Source organism: Heterostelium album (genome assembly GCF_000004825.1).
Source record: "Heterostelium album PN500 unplaced genomic scaffold PPL_scaffold9, whole genome shotgun sequence".
Lineage (NCBI taxonomy): Eukaryota > Evosea > Eumycetozoa > Acytosteliales > Acytosteliaceae > Heterostelium > Heterostelium album.
The window spans coordinates 10,148-28,803 of NW_008805071.1; the positions used below are offsets into that span (position 1 = coordinate 10,148).

At 31.3% G+C, this 18,656-nt stretch overlaps 8 protein-coding genes and 1 non-coding gene across 9 annotated transcripts; 5 read left to right on the top strand and 4 right to left on the bottom strand.

The window, feature by feature from the left end:
• Window positions 1–648: 648 nt before the first annotated feature.
• PPL_08548 (AN1-type zinc finger-containing protein) lies at window positions 649–3,932 on the top strand (the record flags this gene model as incomplete). The annotated part of the gene is made up of 5 exons (XM_020579361.1): window positions 649–1,312; window positions 1,392–3,408; window positions 3,479–3,577; window positions 3,657–3,780; window positions 3,870–3,932. 5 exons carry the CDS (start codon window positions 649–651, stop codon window positions 3,930–3,932), a joined length of 2,967 nt encoding a protein of 988 aa, XP_020430036.1.
• A 544-nt stretch (window positions 3,933–4,476) lies between these two features.
• Window positions 4,477–5,068, bottom strand: ubqC (ubiquitin family protein; the record flags this gene model as incomplete). Its single annotated transcript, XM_020579362.1, has 2 exons — window positions 4,477–4,962; window positions 5,051–5,068. The coding sequence occupies 2 exons, from the start codon at window positions 5,066–5,068 to the stop codon at window positions 4,477–4,479; spliced, it is 504 nt and encodes a 167-aa protein (XP_020430037.1).
• Window positions 5,069–5,189: 121 nt separating this feature from the next.
• On the top strand, window positions 5,190–6,870 carry PPL_08550 (FNIP repeat-containing protein; the record flags this gene model as incomplete). The annotated part of the gene is made up of 3 exons (XM_020579363.1): window positions 5,190–5,475; window positions 5,555–6,693; window positions 6,736–6,870. The coding sequence occupies 3 exons, from the start codon at window positions 5,190–5,192 to the stop codon at window positions 6,868–6,870; spliced, it is 1,560 nt and encodes a 519-aa protein (XP_020430038.1).
• Window positions 6,871–7,425: 555 nt separating this feature from the next.
• PPL_08551 (uncharacterized protein) lies at window positions 7,426–7,769 on the bottom strand (the record flags this gene model as incomplete). The annotated part of the gene is made up of 3 exons (XM_020579364.1): window positions 7,426–7,595; window positions 7,669–7,687; window positions 7,758–7,769. The coding sequence occupies 3 exons, from the start codon at window positions 7,767–7,769 to the stop codon at window positions 7,426–7,428; spliced, it is 201 nt and encodes a 66-aa protein (XP_020430039.1).
• Window positions 7,770–10,259: 2,490 nt separating this feature from the next.
• On the bottom strand, window positions 10,260–11,295 carry PPL_08552 (uncharacterized protein; the record flags this gene model as incomplete). The annotated part of the gene is made up of 5 exons (XM_020579365.1): window positions 10,260–10,391; window positions 10,448–10,621; window positions 10,768–10,793; window positions 10,968–11,210; window positions 11,271–11,295. 5 exons carry the CDS (start codon window positions 11,293–11,295, stop codon window positions 10,260–10,262), a joined length of 600 nt encoding a protein of 199 aa, XP_020430040.1.
• On the bottom strand, window positions 10,720–10,793 carry PPL_08553. Its single transcript has one exon. It is a non-coding gene; the product is annotated as a tRNA-Phe (tRNA).
• Window positions 11,296–11,902: 607 nt separating the features above from the next.
• dstD (signal transducer and activator of transcription family protein) lies at window positions 11,903–15,054 on the top strand (the record flags this gene model as incomplete). The annotated part of the gene is made up of 4 exons (XM_020579366.1): window positions 11,903–13,847; window positions 13,934–14,389; window positions 14,854–14,920; window positions 15,027–15,054. The coding sequence occupies 4 exons, from the start codon at window positions 11,903–11,905 to the stop codon at window positions 15,052–15,054; spliced, it is 2,496 nt and encodes an 831-aa protein (XP_020430041.1).
• A 453-nt stretch (window positions 15,055–15,507) lies between these two features.
• On the top strand, window positions 15,508–16,609 carry PPL_08555 (uncharacterized protein; the record flags this gene model as incomplete). Its single annotated transcript, XM_020579367.1, has 3 exons — window positions 15,508–15,741; window positions 15,841–16,281; window positions 16,349–16,609. 3 exons carry the CDS (start codon window positions 15,508–15,510, stop codon window positions 16,607–16,609), a joined length of 936 nt encoding a protein of 311 aa, XP_020430042.1.
• A 112-nt stretch (window positions 16,610–16,721) lies between these two features.
• On the top strand, window positions 16,722–18,652 carry PPL_08556 (purple acid phosphatase family protein; the record flags this gene model as incomplete). Its single annotated transcript, XM_020579368.1, has 3 exons — window positions 16,722–16,737; window positions 17,235–17,699; window positions 17,766–18,652. 3 exons carry the CDS (start codon window positions 16,722–16,724, stop codon window positions 18,650–18,652), a joined length of 1,368 nt encoding a protein of 455 aa, XP_020430043.1.
• Window positions 18,653–18,656: the final 4 nt, after the last annotated feature.

An 18,656-nucleotide genomic window follows, 5' to 3' on the forward strand; every position in this document is an offset into this window, starting at 1 on the left:
TTTTTTTGGTTTTAAGCATTTTTTTCAATTGAATTGTGTTCGCGACAAAATGATCATCATGGATATCGCTAGGTTATAAAAAAAAAAAAACAATTGCAGACAAAAAAATAATAAAAATAAAAATAAAAAATAAAGAAGTAAAGCAAGACCACAAATACTTAACTTTAAATATATATTTAGCTATAACCCCTCGGAAGTGCATACTAGATCTTTAAAAATAAAGAAACTATGTACCACTCAATTTTGTTTACTCTTTTAAGCAGATTGATAAATTAAGATATGAATATTCCATCGATATATTTATAGTTTTGTAAAATTCATTATAATTATATAATATAATATCTTTTTTAATCATTAGAGAACATCAAAAAGAAGAATCATTTCGAATTGAAAAGATATTTATTTAAATTAAAAATTTTTTTTTTAAATTTATTTTTAATTTTTTTTAATTTTTATTGTTACAATAATTGAGGAATAATAATAATAATAATAATAATAATAATAATAATAATAATAATTTTGTTAAAAAAACAAGAATAAACAATGATATACTTTTTTGATCGCAATGTTTTTATTTTTTTGATTTTTGATTTTTAATTGTTTGGAATTTTTGTATGATCACACCACAAAGATAATTTAAATGAAGATATGAATAAAACAAAAGATAAAAAACAAAGTACTACTACTACAACAACACAAAATATAAAGATTAGAGATAAAAATGAATGGATTGATCATACTTTAAAGTTGTTGGAGATAGAGAAGGAATCAGAGATTGAAGAGTCAGTTAGTTTACAATCGACTCTATCCAATCGACAACTAGAATTGAAAGGTATTTGCATTAGAAAGTTAGTGATAGAATCGTTCTCCACTGGTTTGGGTGGTCGTTGTCTAGTTCGTTTGGTTCCAGTGAATGCTGCACCGAATCAAGATCTACCACCACATAAATTCACACCGGGTGATGTCGTTGGTTTGAGAGCACTGAAAACTCAACCCGGACAATCACTTGTCACCGGTATCGTATATCGTGTCGATCGTTCGCGTATCACCGTTGCCTACGATGACCTCGCAGAGAGTACCATCGAGCAACTACAAGGTGTGTTTGCAATCGACAAGCTTGCCAACGACATTACCTATCGTAAGATGAGAGATGCCATCGAACGACTGAAAACTACCAACTCTCCAATCACCGATATCCTATTCTCCAACCAAGAACCAACACACACCATAAAAAAAGTAAAAATATCAGCTGTCTCCAAAAAGCTGAATCAACCACAAATTGAAGCAATCGAATTTGCTTTATCATCAAATGGTAAATTTATAATATAATATAATATAGATAGATAGTTGTTTTTTATTATCATTTAACTAATAGTAATTATCCACTTTAGAAATTGCATTAATACATGGTCCTCCAGGTACAGGAAAAACAACGACAGTCGTTGAATTTATTGTTCAAGTTTGTAAAGGTGGTGGAAGAGTGTTGGCTTGTGGTCCGTCTAATCTTTCGGTGGATAATATTTTGGAGAGATTACTAGAGTTTAAGGATATTGTTAATCCAACACGTATTGGTCATCCAGCAAGAATTCTATCGGGTCTGACAAAGCATACTCTCGATCACAAAACAAAGAATGGACAGGATGCGCAGATTCTCAAGGAGATAAAGATAGAGATTGCAACGTTGATGAAACAGTTGAAGGATGGACAAGTTGAGAAAGGTGCTAGACGATCGGTTTACAATACGATAAGGGATCTTCGTAAGGATCTAAAGAATAGAGAGTTCTCATTGGTCGATCAGGTCATTAGGAATTCCAATGTTATACTCTCGACGAATACGGGTGCCGCCGATTATGTGTTGTCGCGGTGCGAGCCATTCGATTGGGTGATCATCGATGAGGCTGCACAAGCGCTGGAAGCAAGTTGTTGGATCCCCATTTCCAGAGGAAAGAAACTGTTGTTGGCCGGTGATCATCAACAACTTCCACCTACGATTCACTCGGAGCAGGCCAAGTCCGATGGTCTAGAGACAACTATGTTTGAACGACTGATTCAACTCTATCAGGAGAATATCTCTAGGTTATTGAGTGTACAGTACAGAATGAATCAAGAGATCATGAGATGGTCATCCGATGAGTTTTATCACGGAAGAATGTTGGCTGATAATTCCGTTGCTAATCATCTGCTATTGGAGAGATCAACCAAGAATCGAGTGGCGACAACTACCACCTGTCCGTTGATGTTGATCGATACCAGTGGACTGGATATGGAGGAGTCGGCAGACGATGAATCACAGAGTAAATTCAATGTTGGTGAAGCGGATATCGTTGTTAAATACATTGAGAAACTGTTGCGTTATGGAGTAGAACAATCGTCGATCGGTGTGATCACACCATACAACGGACAGGTCAAACAGCTGAAAATGGTGCTGTCCAACAGATTCTCGGATATCGAGATTGGCACGGTCGATGGATTTCAAGGTCGTGAGAAGGAAGTCGTTATCATATCGACGGTGCGATCGAATGCCGCTCCTCACAACGTTGGTTTTCTTGCCGAGGAACGTCGTATGAATGTAGCTATCACCAGAGCGAAGCGTCAGGTTACATTGGTATCGGACACTGACACACTCTCTTCCAACCCGTTCCTAGCGAGAATGGTTGAGTATTTCAAGTTGAACGGTGAGTTGCGGTCGGCGTTGGAGTATCTAGAAGAGCAGCAAGTATCATCCGATGAAGAATCATGGTCAAAGTCTAAAGATGATGACGATGATAAAGTTAACAACGATGAAAGCAACAACAATGTTGGTTATCAATCGAAAGCAAGACAATCACAGGCAGAGCTAAAGAAAGAGAAGCGTGCAAAAAAGAAAGAGAAAGAACATGCAAAGACAAAAGTAGATCATGTCAATCGAAGTGAACAAGAAAGACAACAGGATCTCCAACAAATACAATCGGTGATTGACAGTTTCTTAAAGTCATCAAACTCCGTCTATACATTCCCATCGACAACTACAAACTTTCAGAGACTTTTAATACATGAATTGGCAGAGAAGTTGGATTTACAACATGAAAGTACAGGTGAAGCCAATCAAAGAGTAATAACCATAACAAAGAAGATAAAAGTTGATCATAAAGTTAACAAAGAACAAGAAGATGTTGATGATGAAGAAGATGTTGAAGATAATAATGACGATGAAGAAGAAGATGATGAAGATACAACATCAACTACAACAACAACTTCATCATCATCAACTACAAGTAAATCTAAAAAGAAAAAGAAAAAGAATAACAAATCAAAACCAGTAGAATCAAAGAAACCAGCAGCACCCAAGAAGAAACAACCAACGGTACCAAAGAAAGATTTAGGAGAAGAACTATTGGAATCATTTAATAATATTCAAATTGAACCAATGTAAGTTATATATATATATATATTAATTTTAATGTTTAAATAATTAATCTAACAGCATTTATTATTATAGTGATATAACAAAATGTGGAATTAAAAATTGTAAGAATAATGTACAGTTATTGGGAAGAGTATGTGAGTTTTGCTCAAGAAAATTCTGTAATCATCACTTGTATGTATTATCTAAATGATTGATTAGCATACTATTACATACTGATTTTAACTTTTATCTAAAACCCTATTATTATTAGTTTATATGAAATACATGGTTGTGGAGACAGAGCTAAAGCAAAGGCAAGAAGTGATTGGTTCGATGCCTATGCCAAACAAAATAAAGATTCAAAATCTCAATCACATTCAAAAGTTAAAGATTCTGTATGTATTATTTAAGTAATGACGAGATTATATCAAGATTATCAATTAAACTAATTTATTTAAACGTGTATTGCTGAACTAAAAATCAGATTAAAGAAGCAGAAGCTGCAAGAAAAAAGAAAACTGATGATAATAAATCAAAGAAAAAATAAATATATTCAAATTTTATTGGTGCTTTGATCAATTCATAGCAATCAATATCTAAGAGGATAAAATGAAGTTATTCCAAAAAAAATTGTTGGTGAAGGAATCTATTTTCAATTTATTTTTACAACCAAGCTTTTTTAGTGAAATCAACACCTCATGTAATAAAATAAAGATATAATGATAGATAATAACTAGACGAGTCTATTGATATCAAATTTATCAAAAAATAATAATAATTTCTATTTTATTCTATCTTTAAAAATATTTTTTAATTTAATTTATTAAAATAAAAATTGAATTTTTTTGTTTTTTAAACATATTATTATAGTAATAGAAGAATCACTTTTTGAAATGATCACATCACGAAATAAAACAAAGATATAATTATAGATAACAACTATACGAGTATATTGATATCAAAATTGTCAAAAATAGTCAGTATTATGTTTTGGTTGTAAAGTCAAATCATCGATTAATTTTTAAAATTTTTTTATTTGTTTGATTATAATCGAATATTTTTTTCAAAAAAATCTAATCGATTATTCTTATTCAATCATGATTATAACTATGACGAGCCTTACTTACGAACCAAATGAGAGTTGACTCCTTTTGAATGTTGTAATCAGAGAGAGTTCTTCCATCATCTAGAATCCTACCGACGAAAATGAGACGTTGTTGATCGGGTGGAATACCTTCCTTTTCTTGAATCTTGCTCTTAACATTCTCAATGCTATCTGAATCCTCGACTTTCAAAGTAATGATCTTTCCAGTCAAGCTCTTGATAAAGATTTCCATACCACCACGTAGTCTGAGTACCAAGTGAAGTGTTGATTCCTTTTGAATGTTGTAATCCGAAAGTGTTCTACCATCTTCTAGTTGTTTACCAGCGAAAATTAAACGTTGTTGATCGGGTGGGATTCCCTCCTTGTCTTGAATTTTAGTCTTTACATTTTCAATGGTATCCGAACCTTCCACCTCTAAGGTGATAGTCTTCCCTGTAAGAGTCTTAACAAAAATTTGCATGATTAATTTAATCTAAAGAATTATATACTAATAATAACTTCACCGGTCTAACAACTGTTTGTTTTATTTTATTTTTTTTTGATTTTTAAAATCCAAAAACTTTTTCCTTATGTGACATTTTATAGTAGTACTATTTAAACTAGTTTAACTTTGTAACAGATCTTATTTAAAATGATTGAACATCAGTAATCGAAAATATACCACCATATCTAACAAAATAACATATAGTTTTTAAAATTATGGATAGTCGCTATCATAATCAAGATAATGATTCGAATTTATTTGTAAATCTATCACATTTGTTATTGTCAAAGATTACTAATGGATTGATTGATAACATAGATAGAGTTTGTCTAAGTCTAGTTTGTAAAAGATTATATAATGAAAGACATAAATATCTATCTTTTAGTACGAGATACATCAAAGCTATCAAAGAAGATATTACAAATGAAATCTATTTGAATTCATATAAATCTATTCTAATCAATTCAATCAATCAAATAACAAATTGTACATTATTACACGGTAAGTAAAAAAAAAGATATTAAAATAAAAACTAATCATTATTGTACATGTACTAATATTACTTATTAATATAATCTAGATAAACAAAAACACATTGATAAAATAGCTTCAAATGTAAATCAAGTTGAATTTTTTACAGACTTTTCAGTACATTTGGAGGTTGGTCAGTCGATTACAGAGAAAATCTATCAATTGATGGCTAATTCCAATGTTGTCAAACTAGTGGCATGCCAAACACTTAGATATCAACTGCCAGCAAATTTAGTATCGCTAGCATTCGATTCATACTTTAATGAACCACTGGAACCAGGTTTTCTTCCGCCAAACCTCAAGAAACTTAGATTTGGTTTCAGGTTTGATCAACCAATCAAGCGTGGTGTTCTCCCAGAGCGACTGGAGAAACTAACACTTGACCAGATGTTCAGTCGACCAATAGAACCAGGAGTATTGCCTTTGTCTTTGAAGGTTCTGAAGATGAATAGTAACTCGTGGTTCAACAAGAACGATCTCAAGGTTGGATCGTTACCTCCGGCGTTAGAAGTATTCCACTACTCCGGACACTGCTCGGAACTCATCAATGGTATACTGCCAACCACCGTCCACACATTCATAGGTGTACCATTTACATGGATCAATTCACCACTGTTCCAAATCTATCGGAATCTAAAAACGTTGGCGGTCCACGCTTCACCAAGTCATCCCGAATCATTTTTAGATTTAAACGTACTGCCTACCTCTGTAACGAAGCTTATTATCTATGATGATATTCATTTGAAATCAGTGATGCCCCCAACAATCAAGTATCTCGATATTAGCAATGCGCGCTATGATGTCGATGAGATATTCACTAATGATCGATCACAATATCATTTCGAAACTCTGAAAGTCGATGGATTCACACTGGGTTCGCTAGAGAATATAAAGATCGATCACCTACACATTGCATTTAGAGATGAATACGGTGGTGAAGGTCTATTAAGAGATATACCAAACGGTGTTAGATATCTAAGCTTCCGCTATTGTAGCGCCATGATATTACTTCAAGACATTCAGGTACCAGAGTCTGTCGAATTTTTTAAAGTCGATTGCAATAATCAATATGACCATATTGACTTTATTCCAAATGCACTTCAAGAGTTAATTATTAAAGATGACATCGGACAAACCTTTTGCAGTCTACCAGAACTGGTGAATCCTCTAACAATTCCAACAACCGATGTAATAATCCCGAGAGAACTTTCAAACATCTGTTTCAAACAGTCAGAAGATCGAATCTTCTTAAGAAAACTTGACGATTCAAACTACCTAATCTTTGGTCAATCAAACAATCGATTCATTGGAGCATTCATCAATCAATCACAACTTATTAACAAGTTTTTAATTAAACTTAAATAAATTAAAGTAAATAAGATTCAAAAGCAATCAACACTTCTCTTGATAGTACGTTTCTATGATGGTTCTCAAAAGTAAACCAAATAAAAACTAACTATCATATAGAATGTAGTTGTAAATTTAAAAGAATATATCAAAGTTACTTTTTCTTTAAGTATTTTTATTTAACTTAATATCTGATTGATGAATAATAAAGAAATTGTGTAATAGAGTGATACTTACTCTATTGATTATAAATATTCTTAAAATACTTTAAATCTATCTATTTGAAATTAATAAGTCAGTAAATGAAAAAAAGGAAATAGTATAAATAGACAATCAATAGAAGAATGTATTTAAATCAAAAAAGTAACACTATTAAAAATTATATTTTTATTAATATTTTCTTCAATTGATACATTTTAGTCTCTCCTTTAAAACCTTTTTGAAATGGACAACTCACCTAATAAACTAAGATAAAATATAACTAAAAAGTCTATTAATATTAAAAGTATTAAAAAAATGTTATAAATATTATTATTTATTTAAATTAATATTATAAATATAAATAATTTTTAATTATTTCTTTTTGTTGAGAGCTTCAAAAATGAAATCGAAATGATCACCAAAATAGACAGACCAACCAAAGAAAGTTGTTCCATTGGCACTTTGTTGAGAAGAAACACCTTGTGAGTTATTGAATTTAGAAATCAAATCTGTTGATGATTGATTTCCAATGGTAAGATTTCCTATATTTTCTAAAAGTTTGTTATTTTTTAAGTTATAATTATTTTAAATATTAAATATTTATTTTTTACTTACGGTATAACATTTTCGAATTCTTTAGAAAATTATATTGTTGAAAATATTTGTTTGGTTTAAATTTGACCAAAATTGTTAACTATTTATACTAAAAAGATCATTTTTTAGAATTCAAATTTGTAACCAATAGTTTATTTATAATTTATCTCTTATCAATCACAATTCATCTCATTAGTTTGGATTTTTCGAATAATATAAACATTTAAAATAAATATATATCTTTGTTTTTATTAAAAGTTTTATTCTTTTGGTATCAATAGTATGAATCATTTTTGAACATTAAACCCAAATATTGCAAAGTTAAAGAATCTAAATCTTTTAGGAAATAAAAAACAATTAATTTTTTAAAAAACTATTCTTGACATTTATCTATTCGAAAGTACTCTAATGTTTTATAAACTGCCTTTTAAAACAATTTACTTCAAAAACAAGTTTCAATTTTAAAACTTATTCTTTTTTTTTTGATTTATTAATTTTAGTTTTTATTTCATTGGAATAACAATAATAGTTTTAAATTTGAGATCTAGATAGATACTATTCAAATAAAATTTTAAAAATATTGGTTATTTAAAATTCAATCATAGTCATTAAATCCAAATTTTTTTTATTATAAATAAGAAGAAATTTTGAACTATTATATCAAACTAAATATTTATAAGTTAAAGAATAATAATTTTATTTCGAAAATGTTATACAGTATGTATTAAAACAAAATATCATATTTTTATTCATAATTTTATTTTTTTCTAATTATTTTTCAAAAAAACATTTAGAAAATCTTGGAAATCTTACCATTGGAAATCAATCATCGACTGAAATGATTTCTAAATTCAATAACTCACAAGGTGTTTCTTCTCAACAAAGTGCCAATGGAACAACTTTCTTTGGTTGGTCTGTCTATTTTGGTGATCATTTCGATTTCATTTTTGAAGCTCTCAACAAAAAGAAATAGATCTCTATTATAAAATAAAGGAAATTAAACTTAATAAAGATAGAACTTTAAAATTACTATTTATTATTAATAAAAATATCCGTTTTTTGTTTTTTTGTTAGATAACTCTTTTGATCTATCTACTATCCATAATGATGTTCTAACAACCTCAAATCCTTATTTTTGTTTATTTTTAGATTCTTTTTTTTTACCAAACATTTTAAGTCTATTAATCTAAAAATTATATTTTAAAAGAAAATAGCACTAATTTAAAGTTTATTTGAATCTTCAAAATGAAAAAAAATTAAAAATAAAGATGAATAATATCATTTATACATTCAACTACAGTTTAATCTATTCTAGCTTAATACTTTTTTATTAAATTTAATAGTAATAGGAGAGCACTTTGATTCGTCATACAAACACACAACCAATGATATTATAACCAACACACCTCAAATATAATCGAATATTAAAAAAATAACACATTAATAGCTCATTAAGTATAAGAATTAAAATAACTAAAACATCGAATTTATCAAGTAAGAGAATAGAAGACAAACAACTATTTAAACAAACAATCAGGATTCTTAAAGGTATACAACTTTTCTCTTATTTCACATTTATTTATTTTCTATCCTAATCATTATTGTACTCTTGACACTGATTCTTCAAAGGTACCGACTTTGTTGGTATTGCAGTTCTCAGCGGTACTCTAGAGAAACGTGTCTGACGTGTTTTCTTTAACGGTTGTCAGGCACTTTAATGTATGTGGTGTTAGATTATATTCAAAATCGAAATGGAATTCAAGTCAATCAAAAGTTGAGAGAATGCTGGTACCAGATTGAAAAACTGATCGATTAAAGCTTGTGTTGGACCACATACATTCTTTTTTTTTTGTTTTTTTTGCAAAAAAAGATTTGTTGAATCACGATCAGTCAACAAATTGCAGGTATTGATATTAACCTGCTAGTTCGTGTTTTATATTATATATACATTCTCACACAGGCAGTGAGAAATAGTCAATAAAATATTATTATTATTATTATTGTTTATAGTTATTATTAATTAATAAGTTTAGTAGTATTAGGATAGAATAGATCTAACAGTAGTTAAGTGTTGATGAACAACAGTATAAAGTGGTTCCACGCAGTTGGAAGGATTTAGATTCCAATCAGATTTAAATTTACGTGTCATTGCAGAGCAATCGACAGTGATTCCTTGGGAGATAGAATTAGCGATTGTGAAGTTAAGCTTGTGGTAATTGGCATCTATTAATTTGGTGTAATGGGTGACTGCTCTTTTGACGGTATTTTCCAGCTTGTAATGGGTACCATCACCAAACATTTCACAGGACAGCGCCTGCCATAACGAATGTACGATAGCAGCAGTAAGGTGGGTGAAGTGGACAGTAGTACGAATAGGACCGTCGAACTTGATGCACGAGTGCTTCCAATTGCGAAGTCTATAGTTACAGTACTTGTGGTATATATGTTTGATAAAGGAAAGGAACTGCTGTGAAACTACATTCCTGCATTTGAAGAAGAAATGCTCATGTGGGTTGCAGAGTTCAGTGAAGGTGTCACCACAGAACTCACAGACATGACCAGTGCGCTTGTGGTTGATGGGGAAGGTGTGAGAGTACAGCCGGAATATGCTGTTACGTAGCATAGGCCCTTTGACCTTGGATATATGCAGGAACTGAGATTGGAGAACCAAAGAGTGACCAATCTGGATGGTTAGTTGACTTGAAATCCAAAACAGCTACCCCTCCGCATTCCCTTGTTGGTAGCTTTACGTTTAGAAGAGAGTGGGACGTGCTTTGAGAGTTACCAACTGAAGATTTACCAAAATCTCACCTGCCTCTCCAATTAAACTCTCAAAGCACGTCCCACTCTCTTCTAAACGTAAAGCTACCAACAAGGGAATGTACAGTAAATTCAAGACAGCAGTTTGCTTCGCGATAGAAAATGCATGAAACTTCACGGTGTTGCTTACCGCTTGGATGAGAATGGCGACGGTCTAGATCTTCGGTATGGCGGCTACCAATATACAGGTCCTTATCTGGATTTTTTTTTTTTTAAATTCCGCATGCGTCCTTAATTCTAATAAAGAAATGATGCCATCTGTCGGGATCGAACCAACGACCTTAAGATCTTCAGTCTTACGCTACTACCAGCTGAGCTAAGACGGCCTATAGATATACAACCAAATTTTGAATTCGCTCTTTATAATAACCTAAAATTTAAATACATACTCTTGAAAACAATACTATATTTAAATAGTTTTTAATAAAAGTTAACTTTTATTCTTTTTTATTATTAAAATTGAGTACAATTATAAATGATTCTTCCAAATTGACCATTACAGCCATGAGCGAAATTATGTTTAGATTCTGGTTTTCCTGAGCAGTCATTTACACCGGTTGGATATTCAAAGATGGTGATGTAGTCTTGGTCAAGCGAACAATGAAATAACTCTCTGTTTATACATGCACCACTCTTATAATAGTGATTTGTCAAGTAAGTACCAGTACAGTTGTATGCTGTATAAAGTGACTCTACCACATAGACACCTGACAACTGATCTTCATCGATTTCATTATCACCACCTATTATTTTAATAGAATTGCATATCATTACAAACGATAGTAATACTAAAACCAAAATACATTTTATAAAATTCGATTGCTTCATTTTTAAATAATAATTATCTATCTTTGTTGTTATTTATATTTTTATAGTTTAATTGGCTCATGTTTACAGTTTACTGTTTACAATAAGTAGTTACAAAGTTAAAAAAATCAAAAGATATATTTGTTAAAAGATCCATATATATATCATGATCATAATATGTGTGATTATTTAAAAATCTAAAAAAGATGATGATACGATAATATTTATTCAAAAAATAAAAAAATTATAATATATTAAATGATCAATAAAATATGATTATGATTTTTGGTAAAGGAAACAAGTCTTTTTTTTTCCATCGACCAATCAATTGTTTATGAGATCTTTTTTTTTGTGATAAAAAATGATATAAATAAAATTTTCTTCGAATAATTTTTTCAAAAATTTTTGCAAATTTATTATTTTTATTAGTTGATATTCAATACATTTACAAATATAATAATAACAGTCGATTTTATAAAATATAATAATAATAATAATAATAGTAATAAAATAATTAAAAAAAGATATAATTAAGATATATAAATAATCAATAGATATTTTTTATTTATTTTATTTTTTTTGATTTTTAAAATCAATCACACATTTTTAGAGAGATAGAGATAGAGATATGGATGGTAGTCAACAACAGTCGTCAGCTAATAACTTAAACGGTGGTAATGGTAGTGCTGGTAATGGTGGTGATACTCAACAACATGGAACAACACAGGACAAAGAATGGATGTCGACTTCATCCGATGTGATGATGAATTCATTCTTTGGCACTGGGCTACATCAACCACAGGTATCGAATCTGGGTTTATCAGGAAATACCTTTCCATCGACTCTAACCAAGCAAGACACCGTATTGAATACTTTCTTCAATCAGGATGTCGAGTGGTCAAACAACGTGTCGAATCAATCAAACTTTTTTATGCAAAACTCACTATCGAATGCCGGACACCAACAGAGTTTTGGGTCACTACTCCAATCTATACATCCCAATGTCAATTCATCTACCGCCTCTACAACAACCACCACAACCACAACAACAACATCTGGTGGTAATTCTACACTAGGACAATCTAATCCTTATACAAATGTTAATTATCAATTCCAACAACATCAACATCAACAACAAAATCAACAACAACAACAATATAATACATCATCATCATCACCTATGAATACAACAAATGATGACGATGAAATTGTAGCTACACCTCCAACTCCAACTATTATCGATCACGATAGTAGTATGCAACAACAACAACATCAGCTAAACAATCCACCTCCACTCGTTTATCAACCGAGTTTTGGAAGAAGTGCATCGGCGTTAAACGATCCACTGAGTAATCTGATACAGAATGATCTGGGAGATGCACATCATCCAACACCCAATGGCGAACCTAATGAGTATGAACCACCCACCAAACTGGCACGCACAGCAACACTCCAACTACAGGGCATGCCCGCCACTTCAACTGCCAACTACTCTGACCCCTATGAAGAGCAGATCAGCAAGGTTGCCAACCTCAATGTACATCTCAGCTTCTTGCGTTCACAAACCGAAAAACTCGAGGACGACGTCGAAAAGATGAGACAATCGTCATCGCAGAACCTGTCGCAATCGTCGTTCCTCGGTGGATTGAATAAATACGCTGGAACCAACACTGAAAAGATATCACAAGAGTTCTACAATAACCTGATCAACCGTTATCACGAGAGAAACGAACGATTCCTCAAGGCGAAAGAACAACAGGTCACCGTTATCACAACACACGACATCGTGCTGGCAAACGAACTGCACGGTGTCTACACGACAATGAAGAAGGAGATCGACGAGGAGAAAGCGGAACTACAGAATCTGCTGTCGAAAACGATATTACAACCACCCGATCTCCATCAGATTCGAAAGACAATCGAAGGTTTGCAATCTCACTATCGTATCGTCGATGTACTCTACAACGAACTACAATATGTGCTCAACAAGAAGAAACCAGAGAGTTGTTGCGCCATCATCCTACTGCAACAACCACCTTCGCAAGTCATATTTCGTGGTGGCAAAGGTATTGCCGATCCATACAATATCGAGCTGGTCACCGGTGTCATGATGCCCGACTCGATCTCGACGGTGACCGCACAGATCGACAAGAGCGAATCGGCCACCAAGAAAGAAAAGTCAGCGGCGACACCGTCACTCGAGAACAACGAATGTTCACTCGACAAACTGAAAGCAACCTTTACCAACTTGAAAGTCAATATCTCCACACGTATGAACCCATCGCATCTCAAATTCACTGCAACCGTCAAGGACAAAGGCAACAAAGCGAGCAAGTCTATAGAATCGGTTCAAACCAATCCGATCGTAGTAATCACCAACGAATCTCAGTGGTCAGAGGCAGCAGGTAAACTACTGGTCGGTGAAATCTTTGAAGATCGCAGTGAAGTCCCATGGGAACTATTCGCCAACATCCTACACAGTCACGTGTTCACAACGACAGGACAAATTCCAAACGAACCAAAAAGAAAATTACATACATGGGAATGGGATTATATACAACAAAATCATTTTGGTAAGAAACATATGTAAACAAAGTGTTTATAAAATAACAAATTAACTAACGAATAATATTATTTTATTATTAAATTATTATTATAGGATCGAAAGCATCTCTTACAAAAACAGAGTGTAAAGAATTTTGGGCAAAGTTTGGTCCGATTTTGCAGACGATTCATTTCAAGAGACATATTTCATCGTTGTGGTTCGAAGGTTTGATATGTGGATTCATTTCAAAGAATGAGTGTAACAGTAGTTTGTATCCGGCAGAGGAAGGTTCGTTTTTAATTAGATTCAGTGATAGTTTGCCAGGTTCGTTTGCCGTGGCCTACGTTACGAACGACGAGAACGAGCGTGTTAAACATTATCTGGTGAGGCCAGAAGAGATCGGTCCAAACAAAACACTACCCGACTTTTTACGTGAACGCTATCAATTCAAGACTCTGTACAAATTGGATCCTCCAAACAAACTAATGAAACCCGTTCCAAAAGATGAAGCATTCAAAGATTTCTATTCTAAACGTATAACTAAAGTTGGAAATCCTGGTTATGTTTCTGGTTTATAAAAATAGAAAAAACAACAAAAAACAATCATAACCATAATCATACCATACTATATTATCATAACTACAATCAACATAACAATATAATTCAAATCTCCACACCTATATTAAAAAAAAACAATCAAATCTAATCAAAAAAACAATTGAAAAGAAGAAAAGTAAACAAAAACAAAAAAACAATAATACATTAATATTTGTAATTTTCAAAAAAAAACAATACAAAGTTTGTAAGTTTATTTTAATTATTATTGATTATTTATTGATCGTATGTTTGGTGTGTGTAAACAAGTTAAGGTAAAACTACACCCACATCTTGTATAATTTTTGTACATTTTGTTTTTTTTTATTTTTTTTTATTTTTATCATAATATAGTATGGGTATCATCATTGGTCATAGAATTGTGTGTGTGTGAGTTTATGATAAAAATTCATTTGATTATTTATTTTTTAACATCAAAGAAGATTCGTCAAATAAACATTACTCACACTTCAAATTACTCTACTCCACTTCAACAACTTGCCTAATGTAAATCAAATCAAATCAAATCTATCTATCTATTTCTTATTTTTCATATTTATTAATAAATAAGAATAATTTAATCATTTAATAACTAATATATTTATATAAATAGAATTAGAATCCTAAAGATTAGAAATTAATAAATCACTATCAACTAACAGTAAATCAATAATAATTAATTATCAGTTAAAACATTTCCTATGCAGACGTTGATATTGAAACGACTTCATTTTTTTTTAATTTTGCAAAAAAACAATTTTTTAATTGTTCTAAAAAAAGCAACAAATAAATATATTTTATTTTTAATAATAGTAATAATAATATAATAATCATATCTATTACTTTAATAATATGTTATTACTATAGGATATTTATTAATTAATCTTTTTACATTCAGTCTTTCAACACTTCAAAATCAAATACTATTCTTTCACCTATTCGATTTATATTAAATCAATCAATTATATAATTTAAATAAGAACAGTATAATATATATAAATAATAGTAATACTACACTACTGTTAGCACTCATCACATTTCACCTTTATAAAAAATAATCAATTAATATATATATATATAATCAATCTATAAAAATGATACTTGAAAAGTTTGTAGAGGAACATAAAGGTTTCTTGGTAGCATTTGGATATGGTGTAACATCAGTATCAATTACATTCTTTAATAAAGCAGTACTCAGTTATTATGGCTTCGACTACTCAAATGCCTTGACTCTTGGTCAAATGTTATTCTCTTTATTCTTCTTGGTAATAATGAAACACTTTAAAATGATATCATATCCTGATTTAAATATGGATTTAATTAAAAAGGTAAACTATCAAATTAACTATATATATATATAAATACTATTTATGTAAAGGATAACTTAATATTAATTTAATATACATTTTATTTTATTTTTTTTATAGCTAAGTTCATTATCACTTTTATTTATATTGATGGTTGTCTCTGGTTTGGCAGCGTTGGCCAAGACCAACGTACCTTTGTTCAGTGCGTTGAGACGTCTGTCGACATTGATCGTTATCATTGGTGAACGTATTTTACTGGAAAAGAAAACACCAGCCGATGAGATACAGTCTGTGGTTCTGATGGTAGTTGGTGCCATGATTGCAGGTTGGGGTGATGTCACATTCGACTTTATTGGATCGATCTATATCTTATTCAACTGCTTTGTCACAGCTGGTTATCTCATTTACATCGCAAAGAAATCAAAGGAAACTGGACTAAACACATTCGGTCTTATGTTCTACTGTAATATTATATCAATTCCCGCAACCATTGTTCTCACCGTCATCACCGAAGGTCAAGGACTTTTACAATATGAAAACTACTCTAATTTAGGTTTCCAAGTAAGTTACCATAGTATACACTCGTTATTATAACTAACACCAACTAACTAATATTTTGTCTTTATAGTTTTGTTTCTTAATGTCATCAGTCCAAGCATTCTTGTTAAATTATTTCATATTTTTATGTTCAACTTACAACTCACCACTGACAACCAGTATTACAGGTCAAATTAAATCAATTCTACAAACTATAATCGGTCTATTTATGTTTGGTGATGTTGTTTTATCTCTAGTTTTAGTTTATGGACTATTATTAAGTACTTTGGCAAGTTTTTGGTATACATTTATCAAGTATAGGCAAACAATTAATAGAGCCAGAGGTGCATAAATAAATATAAATAAATAACTTGTTTAAAAAAAAAGATTTATTACTCTATGAATTTTCATACATTTTTGATCGGTCGATCATAATAGATTAATTATTTGAATGAAAAACAACGATGACAAGATGCAAAAGTATTCTATTTTTTTTTTTCTTTTTTTTTTTTTTCAAATCTAAAAAAAAAGATCTAAAGTTTGGTTTTTCAAATGATTTTTTCTCTACGAGCCCCCTTTTACACATTTGGGGCTGGACCAAAATCAACAACAATATTTTTTGTAAATTTCAGTCTGCAAAGGAGGCTCCCCAACAATATTTTGATCAATCTTTGTTCAGAAAAGTATGATCGCTTTTATAGATTTAGAAATTAAATAATAATAATTAATTATTATTATTTTTTTTTAAACATTTTGTCAAAAGATGATTTTTGTTGAAAACTATCTAAATGAATTATCTAGTTAGTTAACTTTTTGAAAGGAAAAATTTAATTTCTCTCTCTATATAGAAATATTTAATTATTATTTCGTTAATTTATTTATTTTATTTATACATTTTTTCCATAAATACTTTTTTTTTAAATAAAAAAAAATGAATAGAAATAATTTTTATATATTTTTTATTTTTATTTTGGTAGTAGTAGTAAGATCACAAAACGTTCTACCAAATAATGTAAATTTGGCATTTACAACATCTCAGAGCGAGATGCGTGCTACTTGGTACACAGTAAATCAGACTGTTGGTGCCGTTCGTTTTTCAAGCCAACAATTTTCAGCAGACACTGCAGATTCAGTAGACATGTCATTGTCTCCATCTACCTTTACAGAGTACGGTGAATTCCCAGGATGGAGTGGATTCGTCAACACTGCCGTCATGTCAAATTTGAATGCTCTCCAACAATATTTCTATCAAGTAGGTGACTCTCAACAAAACCTCTGGTCACCAGTCTATAACTTTACCACTGGTGCTGGTGCCACCACTTTCAAACCATTCTCTTTCAACGTCTTTGGTGACATGGGTGGAGGAGATTACATGGACACTGTACACAATCTTTTAGAGAATACCAACAGATTCGATTGGACTTTACATGTTGGTGACATTGGTAAATATTAATTTTTTTTTAAAAATAATAATTATATATTAATAATAATTAAATTTATATTTATAGCTTATGCAGATTATTCAGAAAAAGATTTGGAATCAGGAAATACCAAGTCACACTCTCACTCACATTCACATGTTGAAGGTGGACTTCAATCTGGAATGCTTGGAAATATGACTGTTTGGAATGAATTTATGAAATCGATTACACCATTGTCATCGATGCAATCCTACATGGTATGCATTGGAAACCATGATGTTTTCTACAATAAATCTGCCTACTCTGCCTCTTGGTTGATGCCAAGTGAATCACCTGCTCAAACTTGGTATGCCTTTGACTACAATGGTGTCCACTTTGTTGCAATCTCAACAGAGAATTCCTATACCTACGGTTCGGAACAATACACCTGGTTGGAGAACCACTTGCAACAATTCCGTGAGTCCAACCCAGACACTTGGCTAATTGCCTATGCCCATCGTCCATTCTACTGCACTTCGATCATCATGCAATGGTGTTACGGTAACCACACAGGTGCACTTTTCAACACTTACGATCCACTCTTCCAGAAATACAACGTTGACATTTTCATTGCTGGACATACACATGCCTACGAGCGTACCTATCCAGTCTATGAAAACAAAGTTATGGGATCATTCGAAGAGCCAAAGGGTACCGTTTATATTGCTGTAGGTGTCGGTGGAAATTGGGAAGGATTGGATCCACTTTTCGACCCATTCAAGCCAGAATGGAGTGCTCATCGTCATACCTACCTTGGATATGGTATTTTGAATGTCGTCAATCAGACTCATATCAACTGGGAATTCAACAGAGCCATCGATAACAAAGTATCTGATTCATTCTGGATGAATAAAGGAACTTTTTTAAATTATTACATTTATTTATATATTAATACAAATTGTTTTTCCCAATTAAATAATACAATCAATATATGATCCA